General features: G+C 48.2%; 1 protein-coding gene across 2 annotated transcripts in view; it reads right to left on the reverse strand.

Annotated features, from left to right (window-relative positions):
- Positions 1-21,985, reverse strand: part of Rassf2 (Ras association domain family member 2) — a 37,866-nt gene that overhangs the window by 4,685 nt on the left and 11,196 nt on the right. For both annotated transcript variants that reach the window (XM_029536984.1, XM_021194338.2), the window contains exons 2-10: positions 15,119-15,209; positions 12,274-12,349; positions 10,081-10,232; positions 7,994-8,082; positions 6,983-7,143; positions 5,536-5,637; positions 4,004-4,055; positions 2,697-2,818; positions 1,005-1,102 (exon numbers count right to left, since the gene is read on the reverse strand). In XM_029536984.1, the coding sequence (XP_029392844.1) occupies positions 1,005-1,102; positions 2,697-2,818; positions 4,004-4,055; positions 5,536-5,637; positions 6,983-7,143; positions 7,994-8,082; positions 10,081-10,232; positions 12,274-12,349; positions 15,119-15,177 (911 nt within the window). In that variant the 5' untranslated portion in view covers positions 15,178-15,209. The remainder of the gene's footprint in view (positions 1-1,004; positions 1,103-2,696; positions 2,819-4,003; positions 4,056-5,535; positions 5,638-6,982; positions 7,144-7,993; positions 8,083-10,080; positions 10,233-12,273; positions 12,350-15,118; positions 15,210-21,985) is intronic.

Here is a 21,985-nt window from a genome sequence, read left to right on the forward strand (position 1 = left end):
AGTAAAGAACATCCCTCCATGGCTTCTGCATCAGCTCCTGCTCCCTGACCCGCTTGAGTTCCAGTCCTGCATCCTTTAGTGGTCAAGAGCGGTTTGGAAATGTAAGCCAAATAAACCCTTTCCTCCCCAACTTGCTTCTTGGTCATGATGTTGTACAGGAATAGAAACCCTGACTAAGACACAGACCCTCTGTGCCTGAGCACTCTTTGCCTGAATTCCTTTGTCAGGTGTCCCAGGACCTGTGCTAACCCTTAAATGACCTCTAGACTTTGTCCTCAAATAACCTCAGACTCTGAATGTCGTCTGAGGGAAAGCCAGCTTCATGCTGGGAGCCTCGTCACATGGCTGAGACAGCACCACGCCATCCTTTGAACAATGTGTGCCTTCTTCCAAATGTTCGTGTGTGTGTGTGTGTGTGTGTGTGTGTAGCCTGGTGTCCTCTTAAAACAACAAGTTGTTCTAAAATGCTCAGCCCAAGTCCCTCTCTTGGAGAGCTTCTTGTTTCATATGTGGTTATCACGGTCTTGCCATCTGCCTTAAGGCCCTCACCAGAGCCAAGCAGACGTGGGCTGTGCGTGCTCTTGAACTGTGAGCACAAGTTTCATTATGTGCTAAATAAACCTCTTTTATTTTTCAATTACCCAGCCCCAAGTGTTTGGTTACAGAACAGACAATAGACTCGTATGCAGGAGAAAGTGAACTCCCTGTCTCTAAATCCAGATTCCAAAGAGATCTTAAGTCAACACATTCTTTCCCAGAGTTCTTTCATAAAAGATATTTTGATATCTCATATCCAAATAAGCAGCTAACACAAGAAGCGGGGAACAGAAAAGCGGTGTTCATATCCCTGTCTGAGATCTGGGTCTGTCAGTGGGCACACCCCCAGCCACGCTCCACCCGGGCACAGTCCCCCACCAGCCAGCTCAACAGTGGTGCTCGCTCGATTCTCGCTTCTCTTCTCCCTGGGGCCCTGAAATCACCCTGCACCCAGACACCATGCTCACTTTCGCATCAGCTTCTCCACCTCCCGGTCTTCCTCCTCCTGGAGTTTCTGAATGAAGCTTTTAAGGACTGGCATCTCGAACTTTATATACTGGGCCACCTAGGGAGGGAGAGCAAATCCCATTGTTACAAAATGTCTTTGCTATCGCTCTCCTCAAGGCCACAAAGCCATCAGAAATCTATTTTCCCATTAACCCAGGATTTCCTCCGACAAGGGCCAGGCCTCTGTCTGTCCCAAGCTGGTCACACTTGCATGAGGAGGTCGGCATTTATAGGACTCCACCTTATTAGTTCTCAATTTCCCTTTCACTGTTGTGATCCTCAGCTCTAGTGACTTCAAATAGAAAAGAAGTTTCCTTTCACACAGGGATTCAGAGCCGAGGAAGAGCTCCTGGGGCAGGGAGTGTGGCTGGTGGGCTCTAGGTTCCCTCCTGGGGCTGGGGAAAAGGGTTCTAGGTTCCCTCCTGGGGTTGGGAGGGTGGAGGTGGGCTCTAGGTTCCATCCCCAGAGATGCAACCAAACAAAGACCAAAAAAAAAAAAAAAAAAAAAAGACTTTAATAATCTGCTTTGTTCTACCCAGAGGGAATGTGACGAGTCATCATAGCCCAGCTTCAAGTCCCCAGTCTCTGGGCATTCAAACTGGCACTTGCTTCAGTGAAATGACTGTCTCTGGAGAGTTGAAGAAACTCTTTCTCTATCCTTCCCCAGTCAGAACCTAGACCTACTACTCTCTCCACTTGCTAAAGGTAGGTCTTCGACCCTACCAGTGCTGAGTGTCACTAGGTGGCTTGCCAGGCCAGTGGAACCTCTGCAGACTTCACACTTTAAATCTGAGTGGAGGCTTCAAATGCATTTCCATCATTAGGACTGGTTTCTTCTTTTAAAAACTGTTTACAGATGAGTCATGTGTGCGCATGTAATGTGTATGCATTTACATGTGAATGTGTACATGCGTGTTAACACAGGCACTCAAGTACTTGCATGGACCTTGGTGTGCAGGTCAGAAGAAAACCTTATCTTTCACCTTGCTTGAGACACTCTCTTTGCTGTTTGCCACTGCATGTGACAGGAAGTCTCCTGCCTATACCTCCCATCTCACTAGAACACTGAAGTTACAGATGCATGCTCCTATATCTCATGTATACGGTATAGGTCCCAGGGATTCGAACTCAGGTCCTAACACAGGTGTAACTCTTTACCCACTGAGCCATCTCCCAGTCCCTGTACTAGTTTTTTTCTATGCTCCAACCACCTGCCTAGGAAGCCACTGCTCTTCAGCTTGGGTCTGAATATGATAAAAATTCGTTCAGTGTCTGACACGGGGCTGCTGCTACCAGATAGCAGAATCATGAGAAAAACCATGACTGTTACAAGTTATTTGGATTTGGGGATGCATGTTACTGTATGAACTAACACCTGAGAAAAGAAACTTGCAGTTGAGTTCTTGGTGTGGAGAGCAGGCATCTGAAGTCCTCAGAGACCCAGCACTCTCCAGAGGCTCAAGAAAGTTATTCCTCTAGCAATACCCACGGGGCCCACCCTCAACGGGTACCAAAAGAACCTGGTATTAAAGAATGGTGGCCATAGAGGACAAAGCTCTGGTCAAGTTGTTCTGTAACCCAGTAGGACTCCTCCCGCACCGTTGCTTCCCACCCCCACTGCTGAGGAAAGGCCACCAAGCGAAGGGACTCACGTCGTAGGTGACTTCCTCCACCTGGTCCTTCTCCATCAGGAAAACTTTGGAGATCTGTTCACACGGGCCCTGGAGGATGCGGGCGATCAGAGGGTAGTCGGAGTTCTTCAGCTTCTGCTTTTCTGAAACATAACCAGGGTAGCCTGAGCTCAGCCCAAGACTTTTCTCCCCAAGAGTGGTGGCCAATTCAGGGGTCAAATGGGCCAAGCACCTCAGGAGATGCAGCTGCACAAGTTAGACTGTGTTAGAGTGAACTACTCAACATCTGTTGTTAAAAGTACCCCTTACCCTCACACACACACATATGAGGACACAAACGACACAGACACAGACACACAGACACACACACACAAACACTGCTCAGACCTTCTGGAAGATGCCACTTGGGTAACCCCCCCCACACACACACACGAGCACATACATGAACACACCCACAAACACACACACACACACACTAACACAGCTCAGACTTTCTGGAAGATGACACTTGGGAAAAATATGGCATCTACCTCTAGAGAAAATCCAGTTCATTTTCTTTTTTCTTTCTTTCTTTTTTTCTTTCTTTTAATTTTTTTATTGGATATTTTCTTTATTTACATTTCAAATGTTATCCCCTTTCCTGGTCCCCCCTCCCCATCTGAAACCCTCTATCCCACCCTCCCTCCCTGTGCTTCTATGAGGGTGTTCCTCCACCCACCCACCCACTCCCACCTCCCTGCCCTCAGTTCCTCTACACTGGGACAGCTATCAAGCCTTCATAAGACCAAGGACCTCTCCTCCCATTGATGCATGACAAGGCCATCCTCTGCAACGTATACAGCAGGAGCCATATGTACTCCTTTGTTGATGGCTTAGTCCCTGAGAGCTCTGGGGGGTCTGGTTGGTTGATATTGTTGTTCTTCCTGTGGGGTTGCAATTCCCTTCAACTCCTTCGGTCCTTTCTCTAACTCCTCAATTGAAGACCCCACTCTCAGTCCAATGGTTGACTGCAAGCATCCATCTCCATATTTGTAAAGCTCTGGCAGAGCCTCTCAGGAGACAGCCATATCAGGCTCCTGTCAGCATGCACTTCTTGGCATCCACAATAGTTTCTAATAGGCAGTTAAGTTCAGGGACTTAGTGTTGTTGCCTGCACAGCATTCCCTTGGGCACTTGTCACGAAAGCCCACCAGGCTTGGGGACCAAATAACATTTGGAATTTTAGGAAATCTCAACAACAGAATAGAGGGTATTGTTGCTGTTTTTAAAACTTGCTATTTTGAGTTAATTGGAGGATTTTAAGTGTACCATGTGCTCTTCAGACTTACCACCGCTGGTGTGGACCACGTACAGTGCAAACTCCTCTGCCGAGTTCTCAATCTGAATCAGGAGCAAAAGAAATTCAGTAAAACACCCCAGACTGGAGCCATCCCTCTGCCTCCACAGTGCAAAGCCAGACTCTAGGCTTCTGCAAAGTGAAGGGCCATTTAGTTACGACCGAGAAGGTCAAGCAGCAGGCAGAGAGCTATCAATCACGCCAGATAACAGCAGCCAAGCATCCTTCATCTGCAATGTTTGGGAGAAGGCATTTTTCAGGTTTGGGAGTTTTGGCAAAAGCTTTGCCAGCTAATCTTCTCTTCTACACAAACCTGAGACCTGAGATGGTAGCTGGGTCACACCATTGCTCAAGTTCCTGAGGTTGGTGCATTTCAGATCTCACACTTTTGGACTGGAGTAGTTAACACATTCCAGAACGTAGAGCTCACACACTTAACGTGTGTTTATTTATCCCATAACACGTGGGCACCACCCTCCTTCCACACATAAGAAAGCTGGAGCCCAGAGCAGTAAAGGTATCTTGTTCCCTTCAACCATCTGGCTCGGGGACTCAAACTCAGAGCCTTGTGCCTTAGGTTGCACTGGCTTCCATAAAAAATAAGAATACTCAAGCCAGTGAGATGGCTAACGGGGCAAGGACGCAAGCCTGCTGACCTGAGCTTGATCTCTGGAACTCATACAAAGGTGGAAGGAGGGAATCAACTCTACAAAGTTCCCCTGCCTTCTGCATATGCCCTGTGGCACGTACAAGTGAGCATAAACATATACAAATAATAAATAAAAAATTATGAACACAGGACTACAAGAGCTGAGGGTGTTGTTGCTCAATGTGAGGACTTGGATTTGAGTTCTAGCACCACAAACAACAACAACAAACCCTAAACATATAGATAAAAATAAAACCACTTTGGGGAAAATTTTAATACTATAGTTCCAGTCAGTTAGTAGATTGGAGGCATTTGAGTCCAGGAGTTTGACACCAATCTAGGCATAGGTAAGGTCTTACTTTAAAATAAAAATGTGAATAAATAATGTTTGGTGGGTTTTTAAAAAATATTTATTTGTTTGTTTGTTTGTTCACTGTATGTGAGAACACACTTTTGTGCTCTTCAGACACACCAGAAGAGGGCATCAGATCCCATTACAGATGGTTGTGAGCCACCATCTGGTTGCTAGGACTTGAACTCAGGACCTCTGGAAGAGCAGTCGGTGCTCTTAACCACTGAGCCATCTCGCCAGCCCCCATCCCTTCGCCCCTTGTAATTGGTAGTTTTTAATTGTCATCTTGACACACTCTAGAGTCACCGGGAAAGGAGCTTCACAGACGGATGTCTAGAGTCTGTTGACCTGGGGGAGTTAGCTTGATGATGTTGATTGAGGTGGGAAGGTCTGTTCCCTGTGGATGGTACCATTCACTAGCAATGGATCACAGGAGGGAGAAGACTAGGAGAAATGTGGCAAGCTCTACCCCGACCCCTTGGCCTGAGAGCACCAAGGCTCACTACCCATGGAGAGAACTTGCCTTAAACTTGTTGAGCAGCAACTTCAGGACCTGCGGAGTGGTCATGGTGCTGTTGATACGGACATTGGTGACAGAGCCGTAGGCTGGTGTGAACACTGATGTCTGTCAACAGAGCGGTCTGGGTTAGGAGGGGAGCGGAGACTTGATTATCACAACCCAGGGAGTAAGGGGAGCAGCAACAGTACTCAAAACGTGCTCGAAGAGAGCCCCTGGCAGTCTGGCCAGCATCAGCCCTCGATGTAGATGAAGTTGGCCCTCAGGGTTTGGCCAGCTCACACTCTGCTCCCCTGAGAAGGTTGGGTCTGAGCTCCAAAGAGCAGGATTAGAGAGAGGATGAGATTAGACGAGCAAAACATTCACAAACACGCTTCCCTTGAGAGACCAGCATCCTACCATGCACTTGTGCAGGAGGTGGTCTCTGGCCACCTTCCCATCATGCACTTGTGCATGAGGTAGTCTCTGGTCACTCTCCCACCATGTACTTGCTTCTGGTGGGATTTAAGCAGCAGAAAAAAAGGAGGAGTTTAGCTAGTTTGGGGTCCCCAAGGTGGCAGTGTGCTGAGCTGAGAAATAGTCATTAGCTCAGGGGTTAGACAGCAGCAGAGAAAGGAATAAACCATTATGGTCCATTTTCAGCGGGTGCATTTGCATCTTGTCAGAGAACACGGAGAAGTAGGAGGGTCCAGCCCCATGGCAGTGTTCACCCAACTGAACACTCTCAGTTCGTCCATCTGAGGAGTTGAAAGCTGCAGGCAGTCTGCTACATGACTGAGCCCAAGGATCAGAAAAGGAGGGAAATTCAAGCCCAGGACAGAAATCAGAAAAGTTTGCATATTGAGTCAGTAGGATAGGGAACCTGGGGAGAGAGCAGTGCTAGACCCAGGGGAGATCGATTGCACCTCCCTAAAGAATTCAGCCAATTAGGAATGTAAGGGTCAGTTAAATGAGATTAGGAATATAAAAAATGTTGTTTGTACCAAATGGCATGCCAGCCTTCTTGCCTTTTCTCTAGGATGCCGCTGACTTTGCAAATTCATAAAATACATCTATTTTACTACTGAGCCCAGGGCTCTTATTATGAAGTGAGGATCTTCTCACTCCAGGGGGAAAGCACAAGATGCTGGGTGCTGGGGGAGGCCAGGGGTGGGCCAGGAATTAACTACACAGATGACCTGCCAAGGCGGGGGTTGGGGGGGGGTCTCATGGAGCTTGGAAGGCTAAATCTGCTTCTTACAGGCACTGAAACCTCCAACTCCTAGTGCAAACCATCCCCCACCCAACGTTCCATATCTCTCAAGAAACCAGTGAAGCCTCCATGACAGAACCCTCAAACTGAACTGAAAATGCCTGGCTTCCCAGATGTATCTCCAGGGACCACGTGGCACTGAAGCCACAGACCCCAGGAAGTGGGGATGTCCCCGAGGTTTGTCCTCCACGAGCCCTCTACCTTATGGTTATAGAAATGGCCATTGATGGAGAAACGATGGCGTCTGATTCGTCTCTGGTCACTGGATGTCCTCACGTTGCCACGGCGACGCACCCCAACATCGCTGCGTGTGCGCATCAACTGTGGGGTGTCCTCCTGCACAGGCTTCAGGCCTCTGGAATCTTGGAAGAAAGAGGAACATGGGCTGTTTACCTGAGCACAGTTACCTTTGAGGCCAACTCTTTGGCACCTACTGTCTCCCCAGTTACACATTTTATAAAAATGATTTTCTGCTGGAGGAGACACGACGTGTGATTTACTGAGAGTAACAGTGCATAGGTTCCAAGCATGAGCCTCGAAGCTGGCTCCCAAGTTCAGATTCCATCTCTATCCCCTGGCTTCTCTTGCCTTGGTTTTCGGGAGGGGTTACAAAAGCCTCCACCTTGTGGGATCAGAGCGAGGCTGTAAGTTAACGCTCATAACAGGGCTGAGAAAAGTACCTGGCTCGGGCTCCGCATGACCTACAGGCTTGCAGGACGCTGCAAACAAGCTGCCTCATGACCAACCCTGAGGCCTTACACTGAGTTGAAACTAGTCATAAAATAAGTACTTGGTAAGTCAACTCCCAAGAGGTGCTCACAGTAAAGTCACAGAGACAGGAAGTCAAGTGGTGGCTGCCACCGGTGAGGGGACTGGGGACTAGAGCTACTGCAAAAGCTGCCACTTGTCTGGGGAGAGGACCAGAAGGAGCTGCACCCACTCCAGGTGGTGGCAGCAGGCCTCCTGCTTGGCGTCATTTGGATTTGCGTACGTTTGCTTGTTTGCTTGTTTCATCTCGAAAGGACGTTTTGTAGGTTGCTTTGAAGGAAGGAAACTGAAGGAGAGGAGGTGGGAGAATTTAAAGTCCTTCCTTTTAACTTTTTAAAAAGCTATTGACCCGTGTGGATTTTATAGATGGATACAAGAAGTCACAGGTTCAAACACAGCTGTCACCCCTTCGGCCTCTAGCAGGAGGCTCCTTCTACTGCTCACCTGTTGGGCTGTGTGTCTCCGGGCTTTCAACTGGCACATCCACTTCTGAGATCTGAACAGTGGGCACGGTGAGGGGCTTCAGTGTGGTGCTGAGGGAGGCAAACAAACAGCATGGGCTTGTTTAGAGCCGGAGAGGACAGGTCCCAATTTCACGGCCCCCTTCCTGCAAGGGGAACTTTTATACATGCCATGTAGGGAAACTCTAGTACTTGATGGGCAAGCAAGAGGCAGGCAAGATGTGCCTAGCGAGCATCCAGGAGGCTGGCCCGGATCCCATTCTAAGTGCTGGAGGGGGCAGGGAGCTCAGGAGAAACGTGTTCTGTCCCCACCTCTGCAAAAACCCAGTTCATCAGACCCAGAAGGGAGAACCCAGAACCAAGTCCATGCACTGAGTCTCAAAGCATATGTGAGGGGCCTATGGCCCATTTTCTAGGGACTCAATTCCAAGCTGGGTTTCTTTCTCTTGGAGGAACATCTCCAAAACTGCCCCTCGCTTTTATGGCTCAGGAGTGATGATGCTGTCAAGGTTGCCATCAGGAGAAGGGACCACAAAAGGTCACCTGAACTGCACAACCTGGGTTTGCTGTGGTAACTGGGAATATTTCCTGAAAGCCCCAAAGAACTACGGAGGCAGCTCAGAAAAACACATCCGAGAGCAACAGGGGATTCAGTCTGAAGGGAGAGTCATGTTTCACAGGAAGGAGCAGAATGAGAGGAGGGGAGGGGCTCCCTAAGGCCTACATTCTTATAATCATGGCTTTAAGGAAAGAAAAGTAAACTTGACAAACTGGAAGAATTTCTCCTCATAACCATCTAAGCCTCAGTCTGTGTCCTTCCAAGAAATGCAGACACTTGGTCCAGGCAGCACCCCATCACCACTGTCCAGAAACTGGTCTGAGCACCTCAAACACACTCCGGTGGGCAACATTTAAGTTTGGCTGGCATTTGGGACATGCTTCTGAAAGCCCTTAAAAATATTTACAGGTTTCAAGGACCAGCTTGTCACTGGAGAATGGAGAAAAACCAGGAGTGCAGACAGAAGGACCCTAGGCAGCTCCTGACCATGGCAAATGGGATCTTTAAAATCATCTCACTTGGAGAACAGAATGTAACAATCTAGAGGTCAAAGCTGGGCATGGACAGTGTCTGGCCCACCACCGGAACTGTGAATGTGCTGAGACCAAGCCCAGGCTTCCCGTGCCCAGTGGGCAGGGTAACAGTTTCCCTCCTTAGCCCTAAGGTTGGTTCCAGGGTCTGGCTGTTCTGTGGATATTTCTCAACTCAGGACACTGATCCACTTGGCCATGGAATGTAACAACATTCCAGGCAGCCAGCAGGGAGGGAGGGCTCGGTTCCCCTTTAAACTTGAAAGCACGTCACTGTGGTTTTGGCTGAGTGGCCAGAACACTCCACCCAGGCTCTGGCCCGAATGCCGCCCACCTCAGCAAGTTTCGAGGGGAACAAGGCTAGTTAGTCACTTGATCTCAAGACTGAAGTTCCAGAGAGAACAAGAAGATTGGCCTCGTGCCAGCATCCAGCTGCTCATTCAGTCACAGAAGGTGGGAGAGCAGACATGCTCTTCGCTGATCTTGCAATGAGGCCCAATAGAGGACCTCCTAGACTATTGCCTCCTGCCATGACCTGTTCCAGGTGTACAGGAGACCGCTGGCTGACCTCACTCGGCTGGCTCACACAGAACATTCCTTTCTCTTCTACTAGGTTCCACCGAGAGGGAGAGAGCTTTGATCAGTGAGTTCAAATCCTAGATGTCCCTGGAGCAGGCCCATTCCAGTTGGGAGGATTTGTGTGGGTTGGCACCCTGTCGGAAGCCTCAGGCTTGGATCAGGGAGCCACTAACAAGACCCTTGGAGGATCTTGGGCTCCTGGAGGGAAGACCCTCTGCTGCACATTCCCCCATGCTCCCCCTTGCTGACTCAGAACCACCCCTCTTCACTCTGTGCCTGCGGAGTCAGGCAGGTGAGAGGTCCCTTGGTCCCCATCCCAAACCTGTGGCAGGTAGCAACTGGGATGCTGGGAACTGGACCAGGAGCCCCCAGATACCCTCAAACTTATCTCCCTTCACTCACCCCTGTGCGCCCAGGTTGCAGCCGGAGTGCCAGGAGGAGGAGGATGGAGGGGGGCGGATGCGTTCGTGGTCATCCTGCATCTGCAGCCGAATGGGCCTGCGCAGCCCCCAGGAAATGTTCAGTAACCCCTCCACAATGAACTCGTCTTCCTCCTGCCATGAAACAACCAAGGGTGCTGAGCCCAGAGTGGATCTACAGGATGCGAGCGAGTGAGCAAGTGGTGAGTAAATCCTAGCTAGCTCTGAGGCACGCTCTGCTGGAAAGTTCCCGGCTCCTCGCAGCGGACCTCAAAGGTCAACAGCACAAACGTTTCTGCGAAGGGGCTGCTCTGGAGGCATGTGGGAGATCCCCAGCAAGACCCTGTTTCTTTAAAACTGAGACACACAAGGGCAACTCATCAAACCATTTTTATTGCCTTCTTCATCTTAATGGCTTTAAGGAAATCAGAATACAATACCAGGTGTGATAGCTCCTATCTATAGTGTCAGGACTCAGGAAGTGGAGACAGGAGGATTGCCATCAGTTCCAGGTCAGGATGAGCTTCAGAATGAGCACATAACCAAAATCAACATGGAAGGAAGGAAGGAAAGGAGAGAGGAAAACAATTAAGATGGAAGGAAGGAGAGAGAAACGGAGGAAGGGTCAGAACCTCTCTTAAAATAACAGAGACTGGCCTGACTAATTAGAAGCAAGGACAAAACCCTAGAACTGGCTGTTTTCCTTTGGTTTAGCAATCTGACCTAACTTTGGGTAACAGAGATTCAAAGCTTGCCCCAAGTTTACTTACAGAGCACGTTCCTAGAGCAGAAGTGTTGCCTTAAAAGGTGTCAAGTGTCTGCGAGCTTCGAGCTGCCTTCCTGATCTGATTATTTTTTAAAAGAACTAACTCCCCCAGTGTTTTTCGTAATCTAACACACCACTACACCTCCCAGGAGGCGAATAAATCCTTTGGGAATTCCAAAGTTATACTCAAAGGCTGCTGACTAACAAGAAGTTCAACATAAAACCCTTCCAGATGTAGCCCCTCCAATCCTATTTTGACCGTGAGGTCTCTGAGAGTTGACGACAGGATTGTTCTAGTTTATAAGATGTTCCCGAAGGCTACCTGCTAAATGTCTGCTTCCCTGCTAGTGGAAACCTTAGGAAGGAGGGCCTAGCTGGAAGAAGTCACCTGGTCTCTAGTACCTTCCTGTGTGTCTCTACTTCCTATCTACCATGAGGTGAAGAACTCTCCTGTCACATGTTCCCACCACCAGCGTCTTCTGCCTGGGTACATGAAGCCAAGTGTCCACAGGCCAAGTCCTCTGACACCATGAGCTCAAATAAATCCTCTCTCCTTTAAGTTGTCTGTCAGGCCGTGCATTCATAGCTGCATGAAATAATCCAAGATAGAAGCAGGACAGCTACGCCAGGCCCTGGTTCTTTCTCATAGCCCAGCCACTGGTTAAGGGCCTGGCTTCTCCTCTCCCTTCTAAACCCAAGCTTTCACGGTGTCAGAGAGGGACCGTGAAGATCTTCAGGATGCCTGTTTAATGGTCAACAACTGGCCTGGGCCAAAGGATTCACTCTGTGAAGAGGGTAATACAAAACAAGATGGGAGAGGAACACAACGATGCTACGGCATTTTAGTGAGCTTCAAGAGAAAGGCTTTATATAGGCAGGGCTGTTTCTATGGTTTCCAGATGGCCAGGGCTGGCAGTGCTCCTTGATATTGTCCAATTGCAGGATGGGATTTAACCCACAATAGGGCAGAGACAGAGGAAGGTCACTGCACCTTATATTCTATTCCCCAAAGGCCTGCCTCTTTCTATAAACTAAAATCCACCGCCTGCTCTCTCTTTCTATGAACTAAATCACAAGGGACTGGTTCCCTGGAAATGTTTTCTAGCTAACCAACAACACTTGAGTCTAAGTCATTCTAACAAGCTTCTTCATAGTTTACAGAAACAGATATAGGATGAGTGAACTTGGCTTTGAGGTGCAGCCTGGGCAATGTCTGCTACAGCGATGTCTCTAGAACAGAACACCCATCCTTTCTGGAACAAAAGTGGAACAGAGGAACGTTCCAAAGAACCTGAAGGACATCATCCATCATCGTCCTAAATACTAGGGTCATCTCCCATTGCAGGAGGGACAATTAAGAGTCTGGGCCCTTCCAGGGAGGCCTCCATGCTTCCTTTGGGAATGCCTTACCTCTCGGTGTCGGAGTTGCAGGTTTTGGCCTTCATAGTACAAGTTGTAGGTCTTCAGATGTAGGAGAAGCTCACTCCTTGGAAGAGAAATACATTGCCAGCTGAAGCCACCACAGAGCAATCATTCCCTCTCTTGTTTACCCTACACCTGGTCTCAGTGGCCCTTTGAGCGTATATTCAATTCACATGGGTGTGCACACATGAGCACCCACATGTAGATACCCAGGCACACACGCATGCAGAGTTCTGAACCACCTTCCTCCAAGATTAAGGTCAAGACCAACATTAGGAAGTAGCCTGAGGACATCATGGCAGCCTAGAGACAAAAGGCCTGGCAGGGGCTCTCCTGACTCTCTGTGGCCTTCTCTCAGGCTTGCTGTGAGAGAGCGAGGACAGAGTGAATGTCATTGGCTTTCACAAGGCTCTGAAGCTTCTAGACCTTTGCAGAAGATAATAGAGATGGCTTAGGCTTAAAGAAGGCATTGGAGAAACCAGGAGTGCTAATCACACAGGTCTATTTTCTTCACTGGCAGGAAATGGGTGACCTAGTCACCTGGAATGCCAGAATGAAAGGTGGTCAGTCAACCTGGTGACTCTCCGCTCTTCTATTAGGAGCCAGCCTCTACCTGAAACCCCCACTACCCTGAGCATCGTTGGACCCTGATCCTGCAAATAGAACACACCCTGCTACGAAAGAGGCTCCATGTACTTTGCACCCTCCACCAATAGAATCTGTCCTTACGTTTATCACAGATTCTAGCCCTAAGCTCTGGTTATCAGCCAATAGAATTCATTCTTACTGTAAAGGTCACAGGCCACAGATCTACTATGTTTAAATGTGTGTGGAAAGTAAAGCTCCAGGTTAGCCCTTGAAGGTCTTGACTCAGTACCCACAAAGATGGTTCTGTCCATTGCCTGACAAACTGCCCAGGGCCAGAATCTGTGATAAACATAGGGTAGATTCTATTGGTGGAGGCTGCCAAGTACACGGAGTTCCATTCTTCACCCCTCCCTTGGATTGTCCCCCCCATCCCCCAGGAGGCCATGAGATTTATGTGTGTGTGTGAGGTCCCTGACATTAGACTTTATTGGCAAACTCCTGTTGTGTGTAGCAAACTCTCACCCAACAGACTAGATGAATAAAGGAAGTTATGTAGAGACACAGCAATGGAGATATATATATATATATATATATATATATGAATGTATCACATACCACACTAATGAATCTCATGTGTCTTACATTAAGTGGAGGTTGCCAAACTCCTTGAACAACAGTGAGAGAGGCAGGAGGAGCCTTCAGGACCTTGGCCATCTACTACCCTTGACACATGTGCCTGCTGTCTATTGCTCCACGAGGGACACCAGATGACAGCTTGGGAAGCTGACTATCTTGTGTGTCTGCCTGCTCCCCAGAGAAGAGGTGACAGAACTCAGCCCTTCTAAGCCCAGCTGGACAATGCAGAGATTTCTTTGGCTTCTAAGAGAGGTCAAACCCACTGCAACATCCTCGAAACTCAGACAAGTTAAACCTCCATGAAGGAAGCCTTCGGCACAAGCTGGACTGAGTTCGAGACTCTGCAAAACTCCAACCAAACTGTGCTACTCAAAAACCCTGCTCACTAGACATCTCCAGGGAAACCCTTTGGTGAAGATGAAAGAATGTTCTGGATCTCATACGACAGGCATCTCTAAGTGACCAAGGGTATGTATGTAGTGCCTAAAACAATTTAGTCTCAGATAAGCTAAATAATTTTTAAAAGTGGGGGAACTTCAAAAAGGTAAAAACCATTTGGTCAGACTTGCAGTGGGACTGGCTGGAGGCACAGCTTAGTGTGGAGTGCTTGTCTTTCCATGAGGCCCTAGATTTGATCTCAGGGGGATCAGAATTAATGTCCGCTCAACTTCTGTCACCATATCAGTGAAGCCTGTGGCAGAGACTTTAGCAAAGAGGAAGCCATGGCCCAGTCCCTCCCTTCTCCGTGCTCCTCTCTCATGGTATGGAATGAACCAGGGGGTACCAGGCAAGTGCTCTATCTCTGAGCTACATGCCCAGCTCCTTTTTCTTTTTAATTTTGAGATAGAGTTTTACTAAATGACCCTGACTGGCTTTGAACTCACCACAACCCAGGCTAGCTTTGAATCGGCAATCCTCCTGCCTCAGCCTTCCAAGTTGCTGGGATTATAGATGTGTTACCACACTCCACTGACCCTGCCTCTTTTATCCAGAGGGTACCTGCGCCTATTTTACTCAGAGCCATGGCAATACAGGGCACACTATTGCAGCCTGGTCTCTCCCTAGCAACACCACAGTAGGGGCAGTGAGCCGTGTTTGTGTCCATTTATGGTAACTATGACAAAATACTTCAGACCGGGAGCCTCAAAACAACAGGATTTCACCTCTCAGCTAAGGCTGCAGCTGATTCGGTGTTTAGTCAGGGCTGGTTCTTCGCTGTCTCCTCCCTGCTTCCCCACATGGCAGAGGGATAAGCCAACACCCTCAGATCTTAATCCATCACCTTAGGCTTCAGACTTCGGAGGGAATTTGGAGGCACAAACATTCAGAGCATAGCAAGCAGCCACCAGTCACAACTCCTTTTTTCTAGAAGTCGTGTTTGAGTTCCCCAAGGCGCAGTGTCCTGTTACCCACTTTACTGGTCAAGCGAGGCTCACTGGAGCACGTTTTCATCTATGGCTGCTGTTTATCGTGCCATGGCTCTCACTAGTCCACCTGTAGCTGCTTAGCTGCTCACGGAGATGAAACCCTTCCCCCACTGGCTCCCATCAACTACCGGCAGAGTCCTGGCCTGGTGTGGGCCACTGGCTGACGCTACAAGACATCTTACTTGGGCATGTACTTGTCTTGTCCACATGGGATTAGGGCAGGTGGGTGAGTGTAGTCCATCCTCCCCACCTCTTTTCATCAGAAGGAGAGGCCTGTAATTGAAAGGAGATGGCAGAGTTTAGAGTTTGGTTGTGATCTTGGTAGATCCAGCAGAAGACAGGAAGAGACAAAACCAGCCAGCATGGCTCTCCTTCCCCCAGATCCACAGCCAGAGCTGCCCAGAGTAAGCTGATGAGGGCCCTACTGCTTCTGCTGGCCTCAGCCTCTAGAAAAAAATACCCACAGGAAGGAGCATGACTCCACCCCAGCCAAGGAAAATACAGAAAACCAAGCCAGTCCCAAGCATGGCCAATGAGTCTCCTCTCTAAAAGGACATTTGCCACACAGAGGAAAGTCTCGTCTGTCAGAGACATCCCAACCAACATCTATTGAAGTTGACCAAGGACAGGAAAGCACCTGAAATGTCCAAATAAAGCCATGCCCAGCAGTGCAGCCTAGCCCTGTGCAGGTCATTGGAGCGCAGTATATAAAGTCAGTTCATTGCTTGGGAAAACAAGTAATGGGTTAGGAAGCTAGGAGTCTCATTTTGTTTAGTTTTATGTTACAGTAATGTATGCATATGTCTACACAGCCAAGTATAGGAAAGCATATATTCAAATCTTCTACCTAATATGCCAGGGCTCCTCTGCTTTGCCTACTGAAATGTGCAGCTGGGATGGGCTCAGTTGTAGGTCTGCCCTCTGAATCAGAAGATGCTTGCCAGCCTCCCTGGCCTCGTCCTGCTCAAAACCAGTAGCTCTGCACCCGCCGTGACAGTCACAAAGGTGTCTAACACCGAGCATGGTAGCATATGTCCCAGCACTTGGGAGACAGAAGCAGGAGGATCATGAGTTTGGGGCCAGCTCAGGCTACATGGCCAGTTCCAGACAAGCTTAGACTATAGTAAGATTATGTACACAAAAGAAAAATCACATCTCCAGATATTATTTAGTGCCTCACTGGGCCAAATCTGCCTCTGGTTTGGAGCCCAGTCTAAGTAAGACATAGCCTCAGACAAAGATCACTAGCCTACTCCCAACCTCCCAATATGTTATTAAGTGAATTCTCGGGGCTAGAGAGATGTCTCTGTAGTTAAGAGCATGGACTCTTTTCCAGAAGACCCAAATTGGATTCCCAGCACCCACCCAGCAGCTCACACCTGGATGTAACTCCAGTCCCAGGGGGAATCCAATCCCCTCTTCTGGCCTCTGTGGTTACTGTACACACTCAGTGCACAAACACACACGCAGGCAAAGCACATCTACACATCATAAATGTCAAAAACAGGAAAAACATTAAAAATAGAGTTTCAAAATGTGCAAGTGACATAAAACATAAAAATGACAGCAAATGGGGCTCAGCTGGTAGCGAGGCCATCCTCCACACTTTACCATGCTTAATCTATTCAGCCTTCCTGTCGGTTACCAACCCCTGCTACTTTCGAGGCACCTCCAGCACCAGCTACCTTTTGTGACATACTTCAGCAAGTATACCATTAAACGGAACCCACTGTGTTTGTGGGGACAGAAGGGACCTGTCCTGATCATTCCTTGAGTTTGACCCTATGAGAACAGAGCCAGATCTCTGACTGGCAGAAATGCAAGAAAATAAATGTATGTGGTTTTAAGACTCTGAGTTTTGGTGGTTTGTTCTAGCAACCTTGGGAAGTGAATAAAAGCTTTCCTCGGCCAAGATGAGAGTCGTAGCCCATCTATGTACCCAATAATGGGACCCTAAGGAGGTCTAGGTTCTAAATATTTGGGTTTTCCCAAAAACCCAACATAATCTGACTATAAAACCAGAGTAAATATGTGCTGTATAAAAAAAGAAGAAGAAAAAAATAGAACAGGCAGACTGGTTTGAAGCTTTTTCCCCCTCCTTTCTAAGTAGCAGTTACTTGTGTCTAGCAAATACCCTAAAAGGCCTCTTTCTATGTACTTGCAGGTTTTCATAGTCTGTAAGTGTTCAGCACGTGTCTAGCTGTGCAAACCCAACTGTTTCCTGCCCTCAGTGTGCAGGTTTTGTAGGCGTGGACAGGTCCACAGGAAGGACACTGTATCTGAGTTTAGGTTGGGTCCTGGGGATGAACTGGACTTAACGACCCCCTAAGTAAGGTGTCAATGTAAGAGTGGTGACAACGTGCAGGGTAGATGTGTCCAGGCAGAAGCACACCCTTTGTATAAGAGGGGAGTGTGAGCCTCCGGGTGAGAACAGACAGTGTCACAATGAGAATGGAGAGGGTTAGGGCACGCTTCCAGGTAGCCCAGCCAAGAAAGTGGGCAGAGGGGAAGGAGTCCCCCGAGAAGAGAAAGGAAACAAGAGACGCCGTGTTCTTAAAAGCTTTGATAACAAGGCACCCAAGACAGAGGCGATAGTGGAGCCAGAAGCTGGTGGTGAAGTCCAGGGAATGCACGATGCCTGGAGCCCACTGGAACTCCATGAAGGTCATAGGGGACCTTAATTAGAGTTGTTCAATAGCCTGGCTACGATGAAAATCAGATTAGTGGTAAAGACTGAGCCTGGTCACCGGCTCTTATCTCACCTCAAACACAAGGGAAGTTATATTCTTTCTTTCTTCCTTCTTCTTTCCTTCCTTTCTTTCTCTTTTTCTTTCTTTCTTAATCTCTCTCTTCCATTATTGGTTCTTCTGAAAACTCTTATGCCCTCTCTCTAGTAGCATCCATCCATATGTCCCTCTTGCTGTTCATCCATCTTCCCATACATGCATTCCCCAGCCACCCATTATCCTTCCACTCTTCCTTCCATTATCTTCTCACCCATCTATCTCCCATTCATCCTTCCATCTTCCATCCATCTTCCTCCACCATCCATCCATCCATCCATCATCCACCCATGTACCTATCCATCTACCCATCCATTCACCCATCTCCCTTCCAGCCATCCAGCCATCATCCATCCATCTTCCATCTATTTTTCATCCATCTATCTACCCATCCATCCATCTCCCATCCACCCATCCAACCATCTCCTACCCATCCATCCATCCATCTCCTGTCTATCCACCCACCCATCTCCCTTCCATACATTCATTCATCCATCCATCTCTCACCTATCCATCCATCCATCCATTTCCCATCCATCCATCCATGCATCCATGCATCTTCCAAGCCTCATATCATTTTCACTCACAATCTCCATCCCTTATTTTCTTCAGAATTATTTAGCTAGTCTCAAATAAACCTAGTGTATTTTCTATAAAGCTCCCTTTGTTCGCCGCCTCTATCGTAGCCTATAATTTAGTAATTTTGTTTTTCATCTGAAAGCAATCTACCAGGCTCTTCAGACAGTTCTCTTTTGATACCACATCCTCTTAAATCTACTGGGAATACCAATTAGAGGCCAGGAGCTTTCCATGTACTTATTAACATCTACTTGATACTAGTGCTTAAATAGGCAGATCAATGAAACAATAGAATCCAGAATTAGACCCAAATATATCCGGAAACACAGAATGTGAGCAGCATCACTAAAGAGCAGAGAAAAGACATATTAGCCAAAAAAAAAACATCACTAGAGGGCTGACTGCTTTTGGAAAGGGAAGATGAAGAGATGGGAAACAAATCACCTTTTATGTCATCTACCAAAAGATCACACATGCATTGAAATTTAAATATTAAAAAATAAAATTACAAAAGAATTTGTGGTGTCTGTGTATGTCTGTGTGTGTGTGTTAAACCAGATGACAAAATAACAACAACAATAACAAACCCTATTAATGTTTTCAACTTCTGTTTAGAAAAAAAAAAATCGTCCATAGAAAGTCACAAGGCAAATATATTTACAACACATATGACAAAGGGCTATGTTCTTAACAAGGAAATTCAAGTCACTAGTAAATCTTCGAAAAAATGCTCCACCTTTCTTCCAACCATCTTTTCTTGTCAGACTAGAAATCAAGTCACTTGGCAGCTCCAGTGGTAGGGATTCTCCAGGGCCTCACACTCTTTCTAGTTACTGGGCAATCCTACCAAGCGCACAACCAGAAATGGGCTGCTACTCTATCCTCATGAGCGTCTGCCCTGTAGACTACGCCACCCTGTTTTCTCTGGCCTGCCTCCTCCTCGCCTTTTCTCCTTATTTTTACACCTCTGGAGAGGAATGTAAGAAGAATATTTCTACCGTGCAAGAAGAATACTCCCACCATTTTGCTGTACTGACAGGCCAGGTTGGGGGTCGCAGGACCTACCCGTCCCCTCATTTCCAGGACACCTCTTCACAGACGTTCCAAACATCTCTACAGATCCCTAACTACGCCAACCAGCTAGAGAGATGAAGCTCCCACACAGTGCAAGGCAAGCCCAAGAGGCATCCTAACAGCGAGATGGAAATTTAGAAGTAAGTTCCTCACAGAAGGAGGGTCAAAGGAAGATGATTTGTGTCATTGGAATGTGGGTCAATGGAAGACTTCCTCCAAGGAGACGCACAGCTTCGGCCACTGCTGGCTGTAACCTGTAACGTGACCGTCCTGGCTTCCCTGTTATTAGCTAGGTTTTGTAGGTTGCTGTTACTCCAAATGCCTCAGGCAAGTTATTTACAAGCATCATGCCCCACAATGCCTTGGGACCAACCTGGCAGTTGCCATGTCTTTATAGAAAAGTCAGGAAAAATAAACCAGAGGCCACATCAGTGAGCATCTAGGCACGGGACTGCAACTCCCTTTGGTTTATCACACTGACATGAAGAAGAACCTGGTCTCAGGGGGAGGCAATTTGTAGGAGCAGAGCCTGAGCAGGGAGAACAACTCCTGCACCTGGGGGTTCTCCATAATGTCTTCTGGAGAACGATGTAACAGGCTGGCAGGGGAGGGAGCTAGATGGTGGTGCTGATTCCTCTGGAGACAAGCAGTCGCCTGCTCCCATAGGGGCCCCGGGGAGTTATCCAGTGACATCAGGACTATCACTAGCCGAAAGACCCCGCCCCCTTCCACTGGGAGGAAGAGTGACCTCACAGGCATTCCTTGCAAGAGCCATTCTCAGGATAAGGGCAGCAGCTAAGATTCATGTGTGGTGGGCAATACTTATAAGACGCAAGAGTAAAATGAATCCAGGTGGGTGCTAGCAATATCCACCCCACCCGAACAGGCACTGAGAAACAGCTTGAGACCATTAAGTTACTAAATGCTGTATAAAAGCTGGCATCTCTGCCCTCTGTGTGTTTAACTTTGAATCAGATTCACTCTAGACTCTGCACGGACCTGTAATCAAAGAGTTGGTGGTCTACCTTGCTCATCATTCTTCAAGGCTGAAGGCACAGGGATAAGCCTGTGTTCTAAACCTGCAGTCACTGTGGATTCTCAGAACAGCAAAAGCCTCTCAGAATGGGCTGGTTACCCTGGAAGGGTGACAGCCATCAGTGGGAGAAGTGTCTTAAAGCAACAGCTCTGATCCCCTCAGGTTATGACCAGAAGTGAGACAGCGGTCAGCCCAGCCCGACAGCAGATTGCTTGATTATGCAAATATTTGCCACTATTGGCCTTGTGAGGAGGCATAGTGGATAGTGACTGACTCATGATGACTGCAGAGTCAGGTCTTGGTCCCCAAACTCTGGTTACAACGCCAACCCCGTGTCTGGAATTAAAGACTGCTGGCTTGGTCATGGTAAAACAACTGCCCACCCAAGGCAGGCCTTGTGTTTTGAACACCTGGGTGAAAGGATGGAGACAGACCTGCCAATGAAGGCATGGCCGCCGGCTCGCTAAGGAGTCTCCCTCTTCCTTCCCACCAGCCTGATGCACAGGCGTTCCTGGCCTCTCATACCTGGCTCCACAGAATCAGGGGAGGGCTGTTCAAACCTGACAAGAGCTGCTCCGCTCAGCGTCCCATGAGAACAAAAGGCCAGGCCTCGAGAAACTCCTGGAGGTGAGAGAGGTCACAGCTCCCTCCAAACAGCAGAATACCTCACTTCCTAGGTCTTTGCTTCCTTCCAGTGCTGGCCCCTTACTCCCTGTGGTTAGGGAGCCCAGAAGCTAGCGCTGGTTCTGTCCTAGCCCTGAGACTATCTTTCCTGTTGCCCACTGGAGAGGCCCAGGGGAGAGAAGTAGGTACAGGAGAGAAGGCAGGATTCTGGCTGGACAACCCACGGGGAGGCAGGTGGAGAGTTGTCTTCCATAGCTGCTGCTGTTTTTCTTTCCTAACCTGTCTTCCTGAGTGTGGTAGGGCCCGATTACCACCTCATGAAGGGACTGGGTAGGGTAGCATTCAGCACCCATGGGTCAGTGAATAGGACAGTGAAGGGATTGTTTCAAAAAAAAAAAAAAAAGGTCTATGATACCCAGGCCACTGTGAAAACCAATGATTAGCAGCACCCTTGGGAGCCTCTCCCTGTCAGGCCAGTGTAGATCCAGGGCAAGATCCACTGTAAAATCTGACAAGGAGCTGTGTAGACCCAGGACAACACCAAATGTATTACAAAGCAGGAAGTATTATCTAAAAGAGAATTGGGTTGGTCTTTAGCATCCCTTCCTCTGACTTATGCTTCCAAAGAGGACAGAGGCGACAACACATCTCTAGGGATCGTGATGTGCAGGCAGAGAGCTGGTACAAAACCCCCGTTTTGCAAACTAGAAGCAGGAAGTCTGCAAAGGAAATGCTTGCCAGAGGCCCCAGCTTCCCCTTTGGGGCTAGTCTCTACTTCTTCTCTGTACCCCTCACCCCCAGCCCAGAGCACTTGCGCAGTGCTTCATATTCTAGAGTGAAGGACTAATTAGTCTGGTCACCCTAGAGAATCGTCTTTGTGGGAGAGCTGTGATGGAGAGGAGACAGTACCAGGCTATATATATATATATATATATATATATATATATATATAT

This window comes from Mus pahari, chromosome 3, assembly GCF_900095145.1.
Source record: "Mus pahari chromosome 3, PAHARI_EIJ_v1.1, whole genome shotgun sequence".
NCBI lineage: Eukaryota > Metazoa > Chordata > Mammalia > Rodentia > Muridae > Mus > Mus pahari.